The 15,384-nt window shown below is 54.6% G+C and overlaps 1 protein-coding gene across 5 annotated transcripts in view; it reads right to left on the bottom strand.

Moving 5' to 3' along the window:
* Positions 1-1,146: 1,146 nt before the first annotated feature.
* The window catches only part of LOC118703344 (coronin-7), a 63,962-nt gene continuing 49,724 nt past the window's right edge, over positions 1,147-15,384 (bottom strand). For 2 of the 5 annotated variants that reach the window (XM_036410226.1, XM_036410229.1), the window contains 19 exons: positions 9,589-9,643; positions 9,017-9,074; positions 8,690-8,835; positions 8,520-8,612; positions 8,230-8,361; positions 7,696-7,822; positions 7,143-7,318; positions 6,559-6,667; positions 6,362-6,448; positions 6,133-6,275; positions 5,955-6,059; positions 5,794-5,879; positions 4,879-5,020; positions 4,691-4,780; positions 3,042-3,158; positions 2,684-2,819; positions 2,181-2,272; positions 1,881-1,967; positions 1,147-1,773 (listed from right to left, as the gene is read on the bottom strand). In XM_036410226.1, coding sequence (XP_036266119.1) covers positions 1,768-1,773; positions 1,881-1,967; positions 2,181-2,272; positions 2,684-2,819; positions 3,042-3,158; positions 4,691-4,780; positions 4,879-5,020; positions 5,794-5,879; positions 5,955-6,059; positions 6,133-6,275; positions 6,362-6,448; positions 6,559-6,667; positions 7,143-7,318; positions 7,696-7,822; positions 8,230-8,361; positions 8,520-8,612; positions 8,690-8,835; positions 9,017-9,074; positions 9,589-9,643 — 1,987 coding nt within the window. In that variant the 3' untranslated portion in view covers positions 1,147-1,767. Of the gene's footprint in view, positions 1,774-1,880; positions 1,968-2,180; positions 2,273-2,683; positions 2,876-3,041; positions 3,159-4,690; positions 4,781-4,878; positions 5,021-5,793; positions 5,880-5,954; positions 6,060-6,132; positions 6,276-6,361; positions 6,449-6,558; positions 6,668-7,142; positions 7,319-7,695; positions 7,823-8,229; positions 8,362-8,519; positions 8,613-8,689; positions 8,836-9,016; positions 9,075-9,588; positions 9,644-15,384 lie in introns of those variants that run through there. The other 3 variants (XR_004982997.1, XM_045571323.1, XM_045571324.1) reach the window with 3 other exon arrangements.

Below are 15,384 nucleotides of genomic sequence, written 5' to 3'. Positions count from 1 at the left end.
TCTCCCTATTCCTCCCTCTTTCTCTAAAATCAATGAAAATTCATTTTAAAACAAACACCAAAACAAAAAAACAACAACCCTGCCTATGGTTGAGAAGGGCTTAGTGACAACAGTCCTCCATCTCCTCAGGTGGTTAGCACTTGATTAATACCTCTTTCCCCTTTCACCAGCACCTGTCAAATGAGTGGTTTTTGTGGTGGCAAGCAGCCAAACTTGGGTTTGGTTATATCATCTTTTACCATATTATATTATTTATTTTTGTTTTTTATCTCTTTCCTCCCACTAGAATGTGGATTCCTGGTGGATAACTTTTATCTCTTTACTCCATGCTGGTAGTTCAGCACCTGGAAGGCACCAAATGTTTGTTGAATGAATGCAAGACAGGCTGTTTTGTGCTATGTTACTGCCCTTCTTTCCTTTCGTCCAACTCTCCAAATCTTTCTTCCCTCAGCACCCAGGCCATCCTTCCCTTTGTCTGGAACATTTTCATGGTTCTCTCTGTGGCTTCTCAGCTTTTGGTTCTTAGCTTTCTTCTTCTTTCTTTTTTTTTTTTAATATATTTCATTGATTTTTTACAGAGAGGAAGGGAGAGATAGAGAGCTAGAAACGTCGATGAGAGAGAAACATCGACCAGCTGCCTCCCACACATCCCCCACCGGGGATGTGCCCGCAACCAACGTACATGCCCCTGACTGGAATCGAACCCGGGACCCTTCAGTCCGCAGACCGACGCTCCATCGCTGAGCCAAACTGGTTTTGGCTTAGCTCTCTTCTTAAATGTTACCTTCTCAGACCCTAAATACTGTTTCGCCTGCATCCCAGTCACTCTCTTCAACATCATTTATCTTCTAAATGGCTCTCTATTTGCTTCCTTGCAAACAGAGAGCCATATGTAAGTATGGCTTCCCTACATAGTAAGACTATACTAAGCACACTGAGAAGATCATGTCACCCCATCTGTTTTACAGTATTTACCATCCAGAGCACTGTTGGATACCTCTGTGTTGGGTGAATGAATGTACTTTCAGGAGCATGCTGGGAATGGCCCCAGGAGCAAAATGGAGCCTGGGACCAGAGAGAACCCTCACCTATACTCCTGTCCCCTTCCCTTCCCAGCCATCCCAGAGACCACAGCAGCACAAGAGGTGGCAAGCTTAGAAAAGTTTAATTGCTGAAAATATCCCAGGCACGTGCAGGCCGGCCCCTGTGGGGCTCACACTCCCTTAACAGGCCATCAGCCTGTGATGCCTGCTTCTCCTGGCTTCAAGCCTGGGAGCAGGGTGACTGCCCCAGACCCGAGGCTGGTGCTGCTCCAAACGGTCTGGCAGGGGGCCAGCCCCCAAAGGCCAGTGACCAGAATTGGGTCAGCGGGCAAGATGAGGTGGCACGTAACAACTGAAGGTGCTCTGCGGAGGCAGCCGAGTCAGAGCAGGGAAACGGATTCCAGGGCTTGCTCAGGGACATGCTACGGACCCCCCACACTCATTCTACCCCCAAGACTCTGGCTCCACATGCTAGCAGGCAGCTGAGGAGAAGGTGGCAGTACCAGAGAAAGCAGAGGTGCAGACAATCCACGGGTGTTTTAGCAAGGCCTGGTGGGCATGGAAGTGCTCAAGGCCCAAAGAAAGCCAGGGTTTCTGGGATGAGTTATGCCAGAGCCAAAAGGTGCCTTCCAGTTTGAGGGGAAGATATGAGGTGTGCAGGGGCACTAGGTGGTTCTAGGAGGTGGCAACGGCAGGTGAGGCCAGAGGCGGCTTGGTAGGCAGACTAGTCCTGGGGAGATAAAGGGAAAAGTGGGTGGAGTTGGGAAGGTGTGGAGAAGGGGGTGGCACATGCGCACAGGTGAGCAGCGAGGGATGGGATGCCACTCACTCACTCACCCACTCGTCCTCGTCCACTCCTTCGAAGGAGTCCTGGGGGAGCGGGTCCTCGCGATTCCCTAGCTTTGCCACCATGGCACTCAGCAGCTAGGAGAGTGGACAGAAGAGGTGGGAAGGGAATAGGAGGTGGGAAGGGAATAGGATCTCTGATCCCAAGAATGTCAGACCCCACTTTGAACCCCATCAAGGTTGTGAAAGCCATTTTTTTCTACTTTGCCCCATGTGGGTCAGGTTAGAGCACTAAAGGGCAACTAAGGGGACCCCATTCCCGCCCCACGGCCAGCCCTCTCCTGTGCCTACCTCTTCCTTCTTTTGCTGGTCTGACTTTTCTTCCAGGTAGATCGCTGAGGATGGGGCCCGCCGGGCAGGGGCTTCACGGGGGGCCTGGCTCACTAGGGCGGGGCAAGGACAAGCATCAGGCACAAGAGTCCCTTCGGTGGAGGAATCTCCGTCCAACCCTTTGGGACCAGCCACCGAGGGGATTCTGTGGCAGAGACCCCCAGAGGTGCATTAACAACTACTCAACCCTCTGTTCTTAAGGCCTGCCCTGAACAGGCTGTGTGCGTGCATGAGTATGTTAGTATGTGAGTGTGCATGTATTGGGGGTGGGGACTTGGGATGGCAACACAGACTCAGGACCCTGCCCTCCAGTGGTTTAAGAATGAGCCTGGAGACACAGTCATCCCATCCTTAGGAGCACCAGAGGTTTCGCATGCCAGCAGGGACAGAGGATCTGTCTTCTGCCCCTTTTTCTACTCCCCACCCACTCCCTGCCTCCTACCCACCCCAGTCCCTCTTCTGACCTGGGGTCATGCCAGGGGGCTGCAGGTTGAGAAGCCGGGGCTGTCTGTTGGCACCTCCCAGCCAGTCTTTGGCACTGAGCACGGGCTCCCAGCTTATGGCTGTGTCTGGGAACACATCATCCTGGAAGAATTCTTTCTGCAGGGAGGGAGGAAGAGGCTGCCCAGAGGCACTGACCAGAGGCCCAGAGGACACTGGCATGCATTGGGGGGGGGCTCCAGTTTGGAGTTCCCGTGAGTTTCAGAATCTCAGCAGGGTGCCCCCAAAAGTAGTGAGGGGGGCAGTTTTGGGACAGAACCACTCAAGCCCCAAAGCCCCAGAAAGGGGCTGGGTGTTGGCATACTGGGCCCCCATCCTCACCCTGACTCTGGGCAACCGGAAGGCAACGGGCTCCAGGGAGGTCTGGCGAAGCCGCAGGCATCGGGCAAACTCTACTTCACGCACATCACACTCTGTCTTGGGCAGGAGCGCAAAGCCCTGCGGGGGGAGGGGAGTCATGCTGGGGCTGGGGCCCGGAGCTCACAGCTGGCACCAGACCCCCAGGTGCCAGTTCTCCTCACTTAGGAGCACCAGGACCAAGGCCCATTTCTGGACAGGTCGGTCAGGGCTGATACATGTTTAACAACCAGGTCTCTGGAGGAAAGGTGCCTGGATTCATTGCCTATTTCCATGGTTTGAAAACTGCCATGGCTGATTTCACTGGCTTGCTGCATACAGATGTGAGGAGGAATGTACAATAGCACGCTGTCATGTAGTACTTTCCATTGGACAGCTCTGACAGATGTAAATAACTTCAATGGCACAAAAGATAATAAAACCAGGTAAATAATTGGGAGATGATAAACTGAGTATTTTTTGCCTCTTTTTTTAAATTTTGTTTTGTTTTATTTTGTTAATCCTCTCCCGAGGATATTTTTCCATTGATTTTTTAGGGAAGAGAGAGCAAAAGACAGAAACATTGATGTGAGAGAAACACATCGATTGGTTGCCTTCTTCATGAGTCCTGACTAGGGTCTGGGCCAGAGAGGAGCCTGCAATCAAGGTACGTGCCCTTGACTGGAATCAAACCTGGAACCCTTTAGTCCACAGGCTGACACTCTATCTACTGAGCCCGACTGGCTAAGGCTTTATTGCATTCATTTAAAAAAATATATATTTAACTGACCTCAGAGAAGAAGAGGGAGAGAGTCAGGAACATCAATGATGAGAGAATCATCAATTGGCTGCCTCCTGCATACCCCCCACTGGGTATCAAGCACACAACCAATGGGACATATGCCCTGACTAGGAATCTAACCATGACCTCCAGGTTCATAGGTTGATGTTCAACCACTGAGCCACAGGTGAGGAAGAGGGAGGTAGGAAGGGAGGGGGAGAGAGAAGAGAGAGAAGAGAGAGAAGAGAGAGAGAGAGAGAGAGAGAGAGAGAGAGAGAGATTGACATCTATTTATTGCCTTCCATATGTGCCCCGACTGGGGATCAAACCCCAACCTTTCGGTATACAAGACAATGCTCCATCCAACCGATCCACACCTGCCAGGACTTGCTTTCATCCATTCATTCATTTATTCATTCGTTATTTAAATTTTTATTATTTAAAGTATTACATAAGTCTCGTTTTCCCCCACATTGACCTCTCCCCCAGCCTCTCCCCCCCCCCCCCCCCCAGCACATGCCCTCACCCCACTACTGTCTATGTCCATTGGTTATGCTTATATGCATGCATACAGGTCTTTTGCTTAATCTCTTACCCCTTTACCCCCCGCTTTCCCTCATAGGTTGGACAGTATGTTCCATGGCTTGCCTTCATTTTTAGCATAACTTATTTGCAGGCCCATATAACTTAACCTTATATAATTGAACTTCCAATAATGGTCTAGTTTAACCACCAGCTCCTGGGAGCTGCTGAGCACACCTGACACGCCCCTGCATTTCCCCAGATGGCCATGAGAGGGCGGGGGAGCCCTGAGAGGGAAGGAGGACCGGGTAAATGGCATTTCAGGGCTCACCTTGTGGGGGTCAGTCGAAGTGAAGCTGTTACACTCCAGGAAGAAAGGGGCCTCGGGGAGCAGCTCGTACAAAAACACTCGGGTGTCACCCTGGAGGGAGTGATGGGAGGAGAGTGAGGTTGTCAGCTAAAGCTGTCTTCACCCAATCTCCTCTGCCCCCTGCCCCGCACCTGCGCACCTCAGCTTACCTTGCCAGTGAGTAGCACCAGGCTGGTGTCTGGGTCGTAGTTGGGCAACAGAGTGGAAGGAGCCGTGTCCAACCCCAGCACTGCCAAGGGGCCACTAGCCAGGGCCTTGGCTGAGTACAGGAGTAGCTGGCGCTCACTTCGGCTACAGCGGGTTGGGGGGTGGGGGGCGCAGAAACAGGTTCATATTGCTGGAGGGGCATGAGGCAGGGCAAGGACTCCAACAAGGACCCTGATCTTGTCCAGCTGGGGGACTCAGGGCCAGAGGAATGGCCCCTGCCTATCTTTTTTTATCCAGCTCTTAGAATTAGTGGCCTGGCCTAATGCAATAATGTCCTAACTTGTCGCCTGCCTCAACCTCTCCTCCCTAAATACTCTCCCCACCTGGACCCCGCCACCCCCCCCTCACTGCCCTCCAGTGCTCCTCAGCAGTCCTAGCCCTGGCACCTGGCCCATGGCCACTGTAGCCCAGTAAGTCTGGACTGTTCTCCCCAGGGTCTGTTTCCCGCCCTCTGCTCCAGCCAGGCTGGTCAGCTTCCTGGTTTTTCCACCCACACTTGGTATCCTCTGGTTACTAGTCCCTTTGTGACCCAGTTCCCTCCCTCAGGAGGCTCTCCCTGATCCCTCCTCCAAAGTGACAAATGCCCAATCCTTGGCCCTCCCAATAGGCTTGCTTCTGTTTAGTATGTTTCGACTAGTCCCCTGCTGTCATCCCTCTGGCTCCCAGCTGACTCGCTGTTCCCTCCCTTCCCGCCTCCCTATCGCCCTCCCATCCATGCGTCTATCCATCCATCCATCTAATAAGTGATGGGTGAAGACAGCTTCTGCATGCCTGACAGGTGTATGTGTGTCTGGGGGAGGGAGACATGAGTGGCTCCTGAAGTCTGGAAATAGGTACGACAGCTCCCGAGTCCTCACCTGTCAAAGCCAGACACCAGCAGACAGTGACCATCGCACACCCAGACAATGCGGGCTCCACGGGCCCCCTCAGGCCCTGGGCCTTCCTGTTGGGGTACAGCACATGAGATTCAGCCAGACCCCCACTGGGCCCGAGGACTGCCCCATCCCATCTTGCTTACCTGCAGGGGCTCAGGGCTACTCCGGGGCTCATAGACCCGCAAGCATCCATCCTTGCAGACAGAGGCCAGCTGCTGCCCATTAGGACTCCAGGCCAGGCCAAATATCTGGGGGCAGGTAGGGAGATGAGAGGTGGCCTCTTGCCCCGTGGCTGGGTGCTTGCCCCCACAGCTGCCCTACCTGGTCTTGGTGGCCCTGCAGCCGTAACCTTTCAACTCCAGCCTGAAGGTCCCAGATGCGAATGGTAAGGTCATAGGAAGAGGAGGCCAGTACGTCGGCTGCCAAGGGGTGGAAGCGCAGAGAGTAGATCTTCTCTGTGTGACCTGGGGACAAGGCACGGGGCGACACTGAGCTCCTCAGGAGCCGCTGCTCGCCTCTCCGCCCCCTGCCCTGCCGGGGCCCACCTGACCTGTCAGCACAGCCTCCGGTGCAGTCAGCACCTCCACAAGGCCCTCCGGGGGCACCCGCCACAGACGAATCCTGGCATCCTCCCCGCCTGCAGAAAGCAAAGGCTCACCACTGCTGGGCCCAACACACCCAGGCTCCCCCCTGCTTCTCTTCACCACCTTGGGACCGTCCCGCAAGCCCAGCCTCCAGCCTCTTTACCCACGGCAAGGCGGTGGGGGTCGAAGGGGTCCCAGGCCAGATCGGTCACGGCTGTCCCATTCTGAAGGGTGGGCAGTGCTGTGTCAGGCAGGCGGCCCGGCTTCCGAAGCTGTGGGAGGTGCCCCCACCCCGAAGACCGTTAGTAACAGGCAGGGCTGCAAGGAAAGCCGCATGTCTGGGTCCCCACACCCTATAGCCGATGCCCCACTGCTGGGTGGCCCAAGCTCTCTGCCTTAACCACTTTGTGCTCTGAGTCTTAAGTGCCAACGTGAGGCCCCAGAAAGTGTGTGTGGGAGGAGGTGGGGGAAGCGTGAGGTGGTAGAAAGAGCTCTGGCTTAGGTGGCCTGGGTTCAAATCCCAGCTCCACCACTTACACAGCTGTCCCGGCAGGTCACTAAACCTCTCTGGGCCTCACCACTCTCATCTGTAAAATGGGGATAAGAGTGGCACCCCACATGGGGCAGCTGGGAGGATTAAAGGGGACGCTGGGTAGATGCCTAGCACATGGCTTGTACTCAGAGAATGTGGACTGGTGTGAATACCACAGGGACTTGGGGGCAGCTGTCGTAGGGTGGGGTCCTCACCTCGAGTACAGCCACCTGCCCACCGCTGCTGAGCAGGGGCACGGCCACACGTAGCTGGTTGGCACAGAAGCCGTCGCTCTCACCGGGTGTGGTGAGGTTGAGCCCCTTGAGGTTGGTGATATGGCTGTCTCGGTGTAGGATGGTACCCTGAGCATGGCGGAACTTGGAGCTGGGGCCTGGTGGGCAGTAGGGACACAGAGCCTTGTGAGGATACCCTACCTGACCACCCTGGGCTGCCCTGCAGGAGGACCCCAGGCCAGTCCTGGCTGTCTGCTCCCCTCACTGCAAAATCATGCAAGGCATGTGCCTAGACCCAGACCTCTGCTGTCCCAGCCAACACAACTGGCCCAAAATGGTGCCTGGGAAAGAAACTCAAGGTATCTCAGTGGAAGCGAAGGGTTCCAGGGCGGGTCCAGACCACCCTCTACCAGGTGAGACTGACTTCATACCACAGGGCATGGGACTCCACCAGGAGGGGAGACAGGCTGGGGTACAGAGGAGGATGACTGGGCTGGGGGTGGAAGAGTTAGCTGCTCCCTCACCACGCACTTACCCAGAAGGCTCTGCAGTGACCTCTGGCTGGTGCTGGTGCTAATGCCACTGGTGCTGGAGAGCGAGGGCCCCAAGCTGGATGGCGTGGAGGGTGAGATCAGAGAGCTGGGAGGGGAGGAGTAGCCCTCCTGAGGGCAAAGCACCTGGGATCAGTCACAGGCCCCTTGGCGTGTTGGCCAAAGAGAGGGGATGCTGGGATCGTCACTCTGGGTCCTTCCTCCTGGACTGGCACACTGAGCTGGGCATGAAGCCTGGCTCTGGGATGTGAGGAAGGGGCATAATGGCAGACAAGCTGGGGGGGGGCTGGGAATAACATGGGAGTTAAGGGAACTTCAAACTATGGGACAGCAGGTGGCAGCTGCTGGCTCCCAGCATTTGTGGGAAGGCGGGTGCAGGGTAGTTAAGATCTGCCAGTGTTTTAAGAGAAGCCAGAAATCTAGATTTTATGTGACAGTCTCACTTTCTACTAAATGTTTGATATGCTCGACAGCTAGAAAAGGGTAAAAAGACCATGGGGCCTCCCACTGGCACTCACACTGGGGTCCTTGTTGCCCGTCGGCAGCTTCGCAGGCTGGACGGCATCAGGGGAGGGCTCTGTAGGGGGCACCAGGTGGGAAGTGAAGCTGGGGTGAGGCTGGCAGGTCGGGTTGAGACTGACCTTCTGTACCTGTGAGGGAAGGCAGCAGTTGAGGGGTGGGAGGGGATGGGGGGCAGGACCGCTGAGTTAGTGCTCGGCTGGACTGTGGGGGCATGCATGGGGCTGCTGTCAGGAGGGCTTCCAGGGGCTGGTGGAGACCAGGAGCAGCAGCCAGGCCTTGGTCCTACCTGCTGGTTGCTCCCAGCCCACCAGGACTGTGGCTCAGAGGCAGGCACGCAGCCCGCGGTGTCGGGGAACAGGTCCTCGTAGAACTCCACGGTCTGGCGGCAGACAGGCATGTGGTCAGTAAGGCACGAAGCCCCCAGGCCCTCCCAGCCCCTCACCAGGCCTCCCTCACCTTGCGGGGCACGTGGAAGCTGATGGGCACGATGGCTGTGTCGGTCAGCTGCAGGACTCGGAGCACCTCACAGCCCATGACAGCCAGCGCCCTCCGGGGCACAAGGGCAGCCCCCCGAAGCACATTCTCCAGGAGGCACTGGGTCACTATTGGGGAAAGCACAGGAGAACAATCAGGGTGGTCAGGGGAGAGGAAGGGAGGGGAGGAGAGAGAAGGGAAGGGAAAGAGAGCCGAGGAAGAAAGAGAAAGGGGGGGAAAAAAGACACCAAACAAACAAAAAAGCGGAAAGAGAGGGGAGGGGAGGACAGGGTGAAGGGTAGTGCTTACCTGGGCTCAGTGCCTGCTGTTGGAGGGCCACCTCATAGCAGTACAGCTGACTCTCACCCTGAAACGAGCCTAATCTAAGGACCCTCATTGACCAAACTCATGACCTGGGGCAGCCCCAGGCCCAGTACCAGCTCTGCCATTCCTCTCTAAGGACCTGTGCTACAGAAGCATGGCAGACATCATGCGCTGGGCAATGAGCTGAGCCCTCAGTGGACTTAACTTCACTAGTTCTTCATCAACACTGGGAGTATACAGTCAGCATTTACAGACTGCCTGCTCTGCGCTAACACTGCCCTATGTACACCCTGTCCTCATGACGTTGACATTCATAGATGGAGACTTGGAGGCCTAGATGCTGGCAGGAGGCTGGTCAGTCTGGCATTAGTGGAGCCTGGCAAACACTACTCTAGCTCCTCCTTACCGGGGGTGGTAGCATATTGTACTCCCCAGTCTCCCAGCTGTCTGCTTAGGTCTAAGGTCACCACTAGGCGTGGCATGAGCCCTAGGGGGCCAGACGTAGGTGGACACGGGTAGGAGTGCTGGTGGTGGGGTGGATCCAGCTTCTCCCTTACCTTTCCTGCCAGGACCAGGAGCCCAGAGTCTGGGTCCAAGAGGGGCATCAGAGACCTGGGGGAGAGAGAACTGGTTGATGGGTGGAGCCAGCCACCCGAGGGCCAGGGGCAGTAAGAGGTCTGTGAGCCTTGTGACCCAGATAAGATCTCAGGCCAAGCATCACAGTGGCTGGGAGGGATGTGGTCCCTCCAGCTGCGTCCAGCTGGTCCCCCAGAATCCTCTGTCTCATCTCCCTATGCTACCAACACATCAAGCATGTCCAACATTCTTAACTTTCTTTTCCAGAGTCCTCTATCTTCTACCTGCTTCTCTTAGAACTTGTGCTGGGCCCTGGGCACAGGGAAGCCATGCCCTCTTTCTGTACCTCAGCCCCAATCTCACCCCAGGCAGACCCCACATACATTTTGTCCCTTGTCCCACCTTAATCAGCTTAGTCATCATGCCAGCATTACCAGGGCAGGTGAGAAGGTGCTGGAACTGGGGGGGGTCCCTCCATCCCTATCCAGTGCAGTTGGGTGGGTGTTCCAGGTCTGCACTAAGGTTTGGGGGCCATCTCCTTAGTCACCCCAGGCTAACATGACATCTTAGAGACTCAAATTCCCCCTCACACCGACCTTGATCCCCTATGGCCAAACCTGAGCCAGAGCAGGGCTTCCTTTGCTGCCAAGCTCCCCTGCCTCCCCATTCTTCATCTCCCTGTTCCCAAGGCAGGTCTGGGGAGGGGCGGTGGCCGGGAACATGGAGGGAAGGCTGGAGGCCCCCAGCACCCCTGCTGCTCTGCGCCCATCTGTTTCTGGCCAAGGGCCTGTGATTGCCCAGGGATTTCCGATGCCCCTCTCCAGGCCCCGAGGAGGCCCTTCACAGCCCCAGCCCTGTGAGTGCTGCCTTCCAGCCCACGGTCTCAGGGGCGGGGGGCCCAGAACTCTGGCAGGTGCCTTCATCCATTTGTTTCCTGGTCTCAGTTTCATGTCCCCATTTTGAACTTGTCTCCAGGCAGAACCCTGTCGTCACTGTGGTCCCAGCGGTCAGCCGTCACCCAGCTGTGACGGCTGCTTCTATCCCCACCCAAGCAACAGAGGGCCCAGCCCTCTCTTCCCCTATCTGTCTACCCGTCCCAGCCAGCTTCCCAAAGCTTGCCTGCTGCCCACCCACACCCCACACACATACCCTGCCGGGAGCTACAAAGTGAGCTGAGCAGCTGGGTGGGGCCCTGGGTGTCTCCACAGCTTCCTGGAAGACCCTGGGCTGGTCACCTGTGAGTAATACAGCCTCTAATTACCCTCAAGCCCAGCAGGGAGAGTTTGGCTCAGAACTGCCCTTCTTCTTCTTTTTAAAAAATATATTTTTTTAATTGATTTCAGAGAGGAAGGGAGAGGAAGAGAGAGACAGAAACATCAATGATCAGAGAGAATCATTGATTGTCTGCCTTGCTGGGGATCAAGCCTGCAACCCAGGCATGCACCTCTGACTGGAATCGAACCCGGGACCCCCGGCAGTCCATAGACTGAAAGTCTATCCACTGAGCCAAACCAGCCAGGGCCAGAACTACCCTTCTTTCTTTCTTTTCTTTCTTTTTTAAAAAAATACATTTTATTGATTTTTTTTTTTTTTTTTTTTTTTTTACATGGATCAGCTGCCTCCTGCACGTGCCCTACTGGGGATGTGCCACAACCAATGTATTGTACATGCCCTTGACTGGAATCGAACCTAGGACCCTTGAGTCCACAGGTTGACACTCTATCCACTGAGCCAAACCGGTTAGGGCACAGAACTGCTCTTCTTGACCTGGTCTGACCACTGCCTGCCTTGAGGGAGGGGCAGGCAGGAGAGCCTGGGGATGTCCCCTACACTGATGCCGGCTTCAGAGGGGTTGGACACAGGTCCCTACAGAAGCTCAAACAGGGTTTTCACTTAGCTCATTCTCAATCACTCATTCCTCAGGCAAATTGGTTTGTGCCCAGCCCTTGACTCCACCTACAGGTATGACTAGAGGTATGACAAAAGACCCCACCTCTGACCTCCAGAAGCTCCCAACCTGGAGAGGCAGACACAGTCCACAGATAAATATGAAGGGAAAGTTCTCTGAGCACATATAGCAGAGAGCAAAGGAGCTGTTCAGGGGAGAGAGTTCCAGGCAGAAAGAGCAGCATGAGCAAAGGGCCTGTGGCAGGTAGGTGCATGGCCTGTTTGAAGAATGAGGACAACGTAGCTGGTGGCCTGGGCAATTACGGCGAAGGGCTGAGGCTTGGGGAGGATAGATGCAAGACAAGAGGGGATCTAGTACATCAGAAGGAGTGTTCTGCCTCCATCGGACAAGCAACGAAACGCTGATGGAACATCTTAAGTAAACAGGATAGGAGCCGATGTGCAGAGGTCAGGTAGGAGGAGTGGAAACAAGGGGTGATGAATTCAGGGCAGCGTCTGAGGACAATTGGGCTGGGCACTCCTGCTGCCTTGGTGAGAACTGGAGGGACTGTAGTTTCTACCACAGCACTGAAGGCTCACCTGTGCTCTAAGCCAACTTCCTTAAGAGGTCTGACCTGGCCTCCCTGCACACACACCCCCATCAGTCCCAGCTGGCCAGCTCACTGACTCAGGAGCTCAGGGTGCGGGGGCAGGAAGTCATAGAGGGCAGGGCTGGCTCCTCCAACAGGTCAAGCCAGTCTTCCTCACCTCAGGCAGAGCTCTCTGAGCAGCTCGGTACGGCGGGAGCACCTGCCTGCCAAGACACTGGCCAGGAAACAGGGTCATGGCACCAGCCTCAAGGGTTGGCCAACAGCTAGCATGGGCCTGACCCCAGGCCTTACCTAGAGAGCCATGCTGGGTCTAGGTCTTGAATGCAGAATGGAGCCCCGCCTGGCAGAGGGCCAGAGGTGGTGAGAGCTGGCATAGTCACCTCTCCTGCTGCCGTGGCACAGGGGGAGGACTAACATCTGGGCCTGCCACAGGATCCTGTCTAGAGCTCAGATCTGCCTCCTAACTCTGAGCCTAGTTCCCAGAAGATGCAGGATGATGGTGGTACAGAGTGGGTCACACGGGGGAAGGATCAATCTCTGGAAATTCTACCAACTCTCCCAATATCCCGGCAATTAACACAGGAAGTACGGGAGTGTGCCTGCTTCATTTGGCCCCCTCTGGTTCTCCCTACCAGTCCACATATATATTTTTTTAAATATATATTTTATTGATTTTTTACAGAGGTAGAGAGAGGGATAGTCAGAAACATCGATGAGAGAGAATCATCAATCAGCTGCCTCTTGGATGTGCCCACAACCAAGGTACATGCCCTTGACTGGAATCGAACCTGGGACCCTTCGGTCAGCAGGCTGATGCTCTATCCCAGCGTTTTTCAACCGCTGTTCCGCGGCACACTAGATGTTGCCTGGTGTGCCGTAGGTGCAGACAAGACAAGAATTTTATAATTTTTCACTATTTTGTTTACTTAATATTTCATAATAAAGTAATTATAAAATACTTTCTTTGTGTTTATTTGATACCTATTCAAGAGAATTACTTTATATATAGTCAATATAGGCACAGAGTTAAATTTTTTAACATTTTCTAATGGTGGTGTGCCTCGTGATTTTTTTCATGAAACAAGTGTGCCTTTGCCCAAAAAGGTTGAAAAACACTGCTCTATCCACTGCGCCAAACCAGTTTCGGCCCAGTCCACATCTTAGCAATGCCACTGGTCCAAAGCAGTCCCGGTCCCTTGGATCTGTCTCTGTCACCCAAGCTGGGCTATAGGGACCCTTGGACTAAGCTCAGCCTCACTCCTTAGAGCCCTCCCTCAAAGACAGTCCAGGTAACCGGGTTCTAAAGGGAGGTGGTATCTGGAAGGCATATGAGGAAAGGATGGACAAACTTGGGAGTGGTCTCCTGGAAGCTGCCCTTGAACCTCTAGGTGGATAAGAGCCATGGCCTATCTGAGTCCAGGTGCAAGATCACGGCAGAAGATGGACCATTTAGGCAAATAGGGTCTCTCCATCATGGAGAACTGGCTGCAGAGGTAAGAGGCTTCCGGGCCTCTTTGGGAAAAGTCAAGCTGGAGGTCCTCCGAGCACCCCACTCCCTCCTACAGTATCTGTGGACACTCCTGAGGGTGCGAAGGGGCCCCAGGACACAAAGGCAGAGGCATAAAGACAGTCTGACCAGAGCCACACCGCAGCCTCATGTGAGACACCTGGGAGTGGTGGGGACAGAGGTCAGAGGGGGTAGCTGTCACTTGGCTCCAGCTGAGAGTTCCTGTTCAGGCAGGCTGGGAAGTCCCACTTTAAATTGAAACCACCGGATTTTTAATGTTTGCAATGGCATCAACGTTTTAAAAAGTTCTATCCAGGTCAAATGAAACACACCCAAGGGCCAACTCTGGTGCAGGAACAGTGGTTCAAAAGTTATGCTACCCAGCCGGGACCGGTTTGGCTCAGTGGATAGAGCGTCGGCCTGCGGACTGAAAGGTCCCGGGTTCGATTCCAGGCAAGGGCCTTGGTTGTTGTACCTTGGTGTACCTTGGTTGCGGGCACATCCCCAGTAGGGGGTGTGCAAGAGGCAGCTGATGGATGATTCTCTCTCATTAATGTTTCTAACTCCCTATCCCTCTCTTCCTCTCTGTGAAAAATCAATAAAAATATATTTAAAAAAAAGTTATGCTACCCATACACAAATTACCAAATAATCAAGGGGTGCAGGTGTGGGGTCCAGACCCCTGCCTATCCTGGAAAGGGGCCCTGTCGAGGAGAAGCCCTGAGGAAGCTACGAGCGGAGAGGGGAAGTCTGGGAGGTAAGTATTGTAGCTGGACCCTATTTAGCTAATTAGCAACTGGACATGGAGGCTGTCCCGCCTTCGGAAGGTGATCAAGTCCTACAAAGACCACCTATGCCCCCCCCCCCATGGGGTGGTCCAGTCTCACAGACAAGCCCTTGGGCCTGAGACTTCACGTTGCCCCAGGCAAAGGCCCAGCCGCAGGCCAGGCTAGAAGAGGCGGGCGTCCAGAAGCTGAGCTGGGTCCCAAAGCTAAGGCAAGTCTCTGACCACAAACATGTATGGGGCGGAGGGCAGAGCCTTTTCCTGGAATCCTCCAAGGCAGGGGATTTTTCTGGACTACTCCAGCCCCTGGCACACGTCCCTCTTGCCCCATCAAGGGCCACTGTCAGCTGCACTCAGGCTCCACCCACTGACAATGAGGCCCAACCTCCCTCTCCATCCCAGTCCCCCCTCCTCCACAAACACATTCTGGCTTTGGAGCTGCCTGTAACTGGGGTTCCCCTTCTGTGTCTCAGTCCCTTCATCTAAAACATGGGAAAGGTGATCCCAGGGATGGTCCCAGCCTGAAAGTTGTCACGTCTAAAAGGACCCCAGAACTCAGATTTGGTGTTGAGTTTGTTATCTAGGAGGCTCTCAGAAGACCCTGCCCAGGAGTTGTTGAAATTGGGATTAACTACCAACAATAGTACATTCAGAGATTTCACCTAAAAAAATATAATAAAATCCAGATTTCCAGTTTCTCTTGCAAAACCCAAAGTTCTGGCAGGCTGAAGCAGGTCGTGGGGGCTGAGTCCTTACACTGCCCCCACTCCCCTCCTCCCCTGCCTTTCCAGGTCTGCACAGGCTCTGGGGTCTGCTCCTTGAATTTATATCACCTGTCTGATGTGTTACAAGCACCCAAGTTTGGGACTTTGTCTCACTGAAATTCGCTTGCTTTCTACACGGAAAAACAGGGACCTGTCCAGGGTCATGAGGCAAACACGGCTCGCCGGCCTGGAGCTTTGAACTCCTGACTCCACACCGGGAAAGA

Source organism: Pipistrellus kuhlii, unplaced genomic scaffold, assembly GCF_014108245.1.
Source record: "Pipistrellus kuhlii isolate mPipKuh1 unplaced genomic scaffold, mPipKuh1.p scaffold_m20_p_4, whole genome shotgun sequence".
In the NCBI taxonomy this organism is placed as follows: Eukaryota; Metazoa; Chordata; class Mammalia; order Chiroptera; family Vespertilionidae; genus Pipistrellus; species Pipistrellus kuhlii.
Note: the sequence above shows the minus strand (reverse complement) of the source record. Positions and strands in the feature narration are given on the sequence as shown.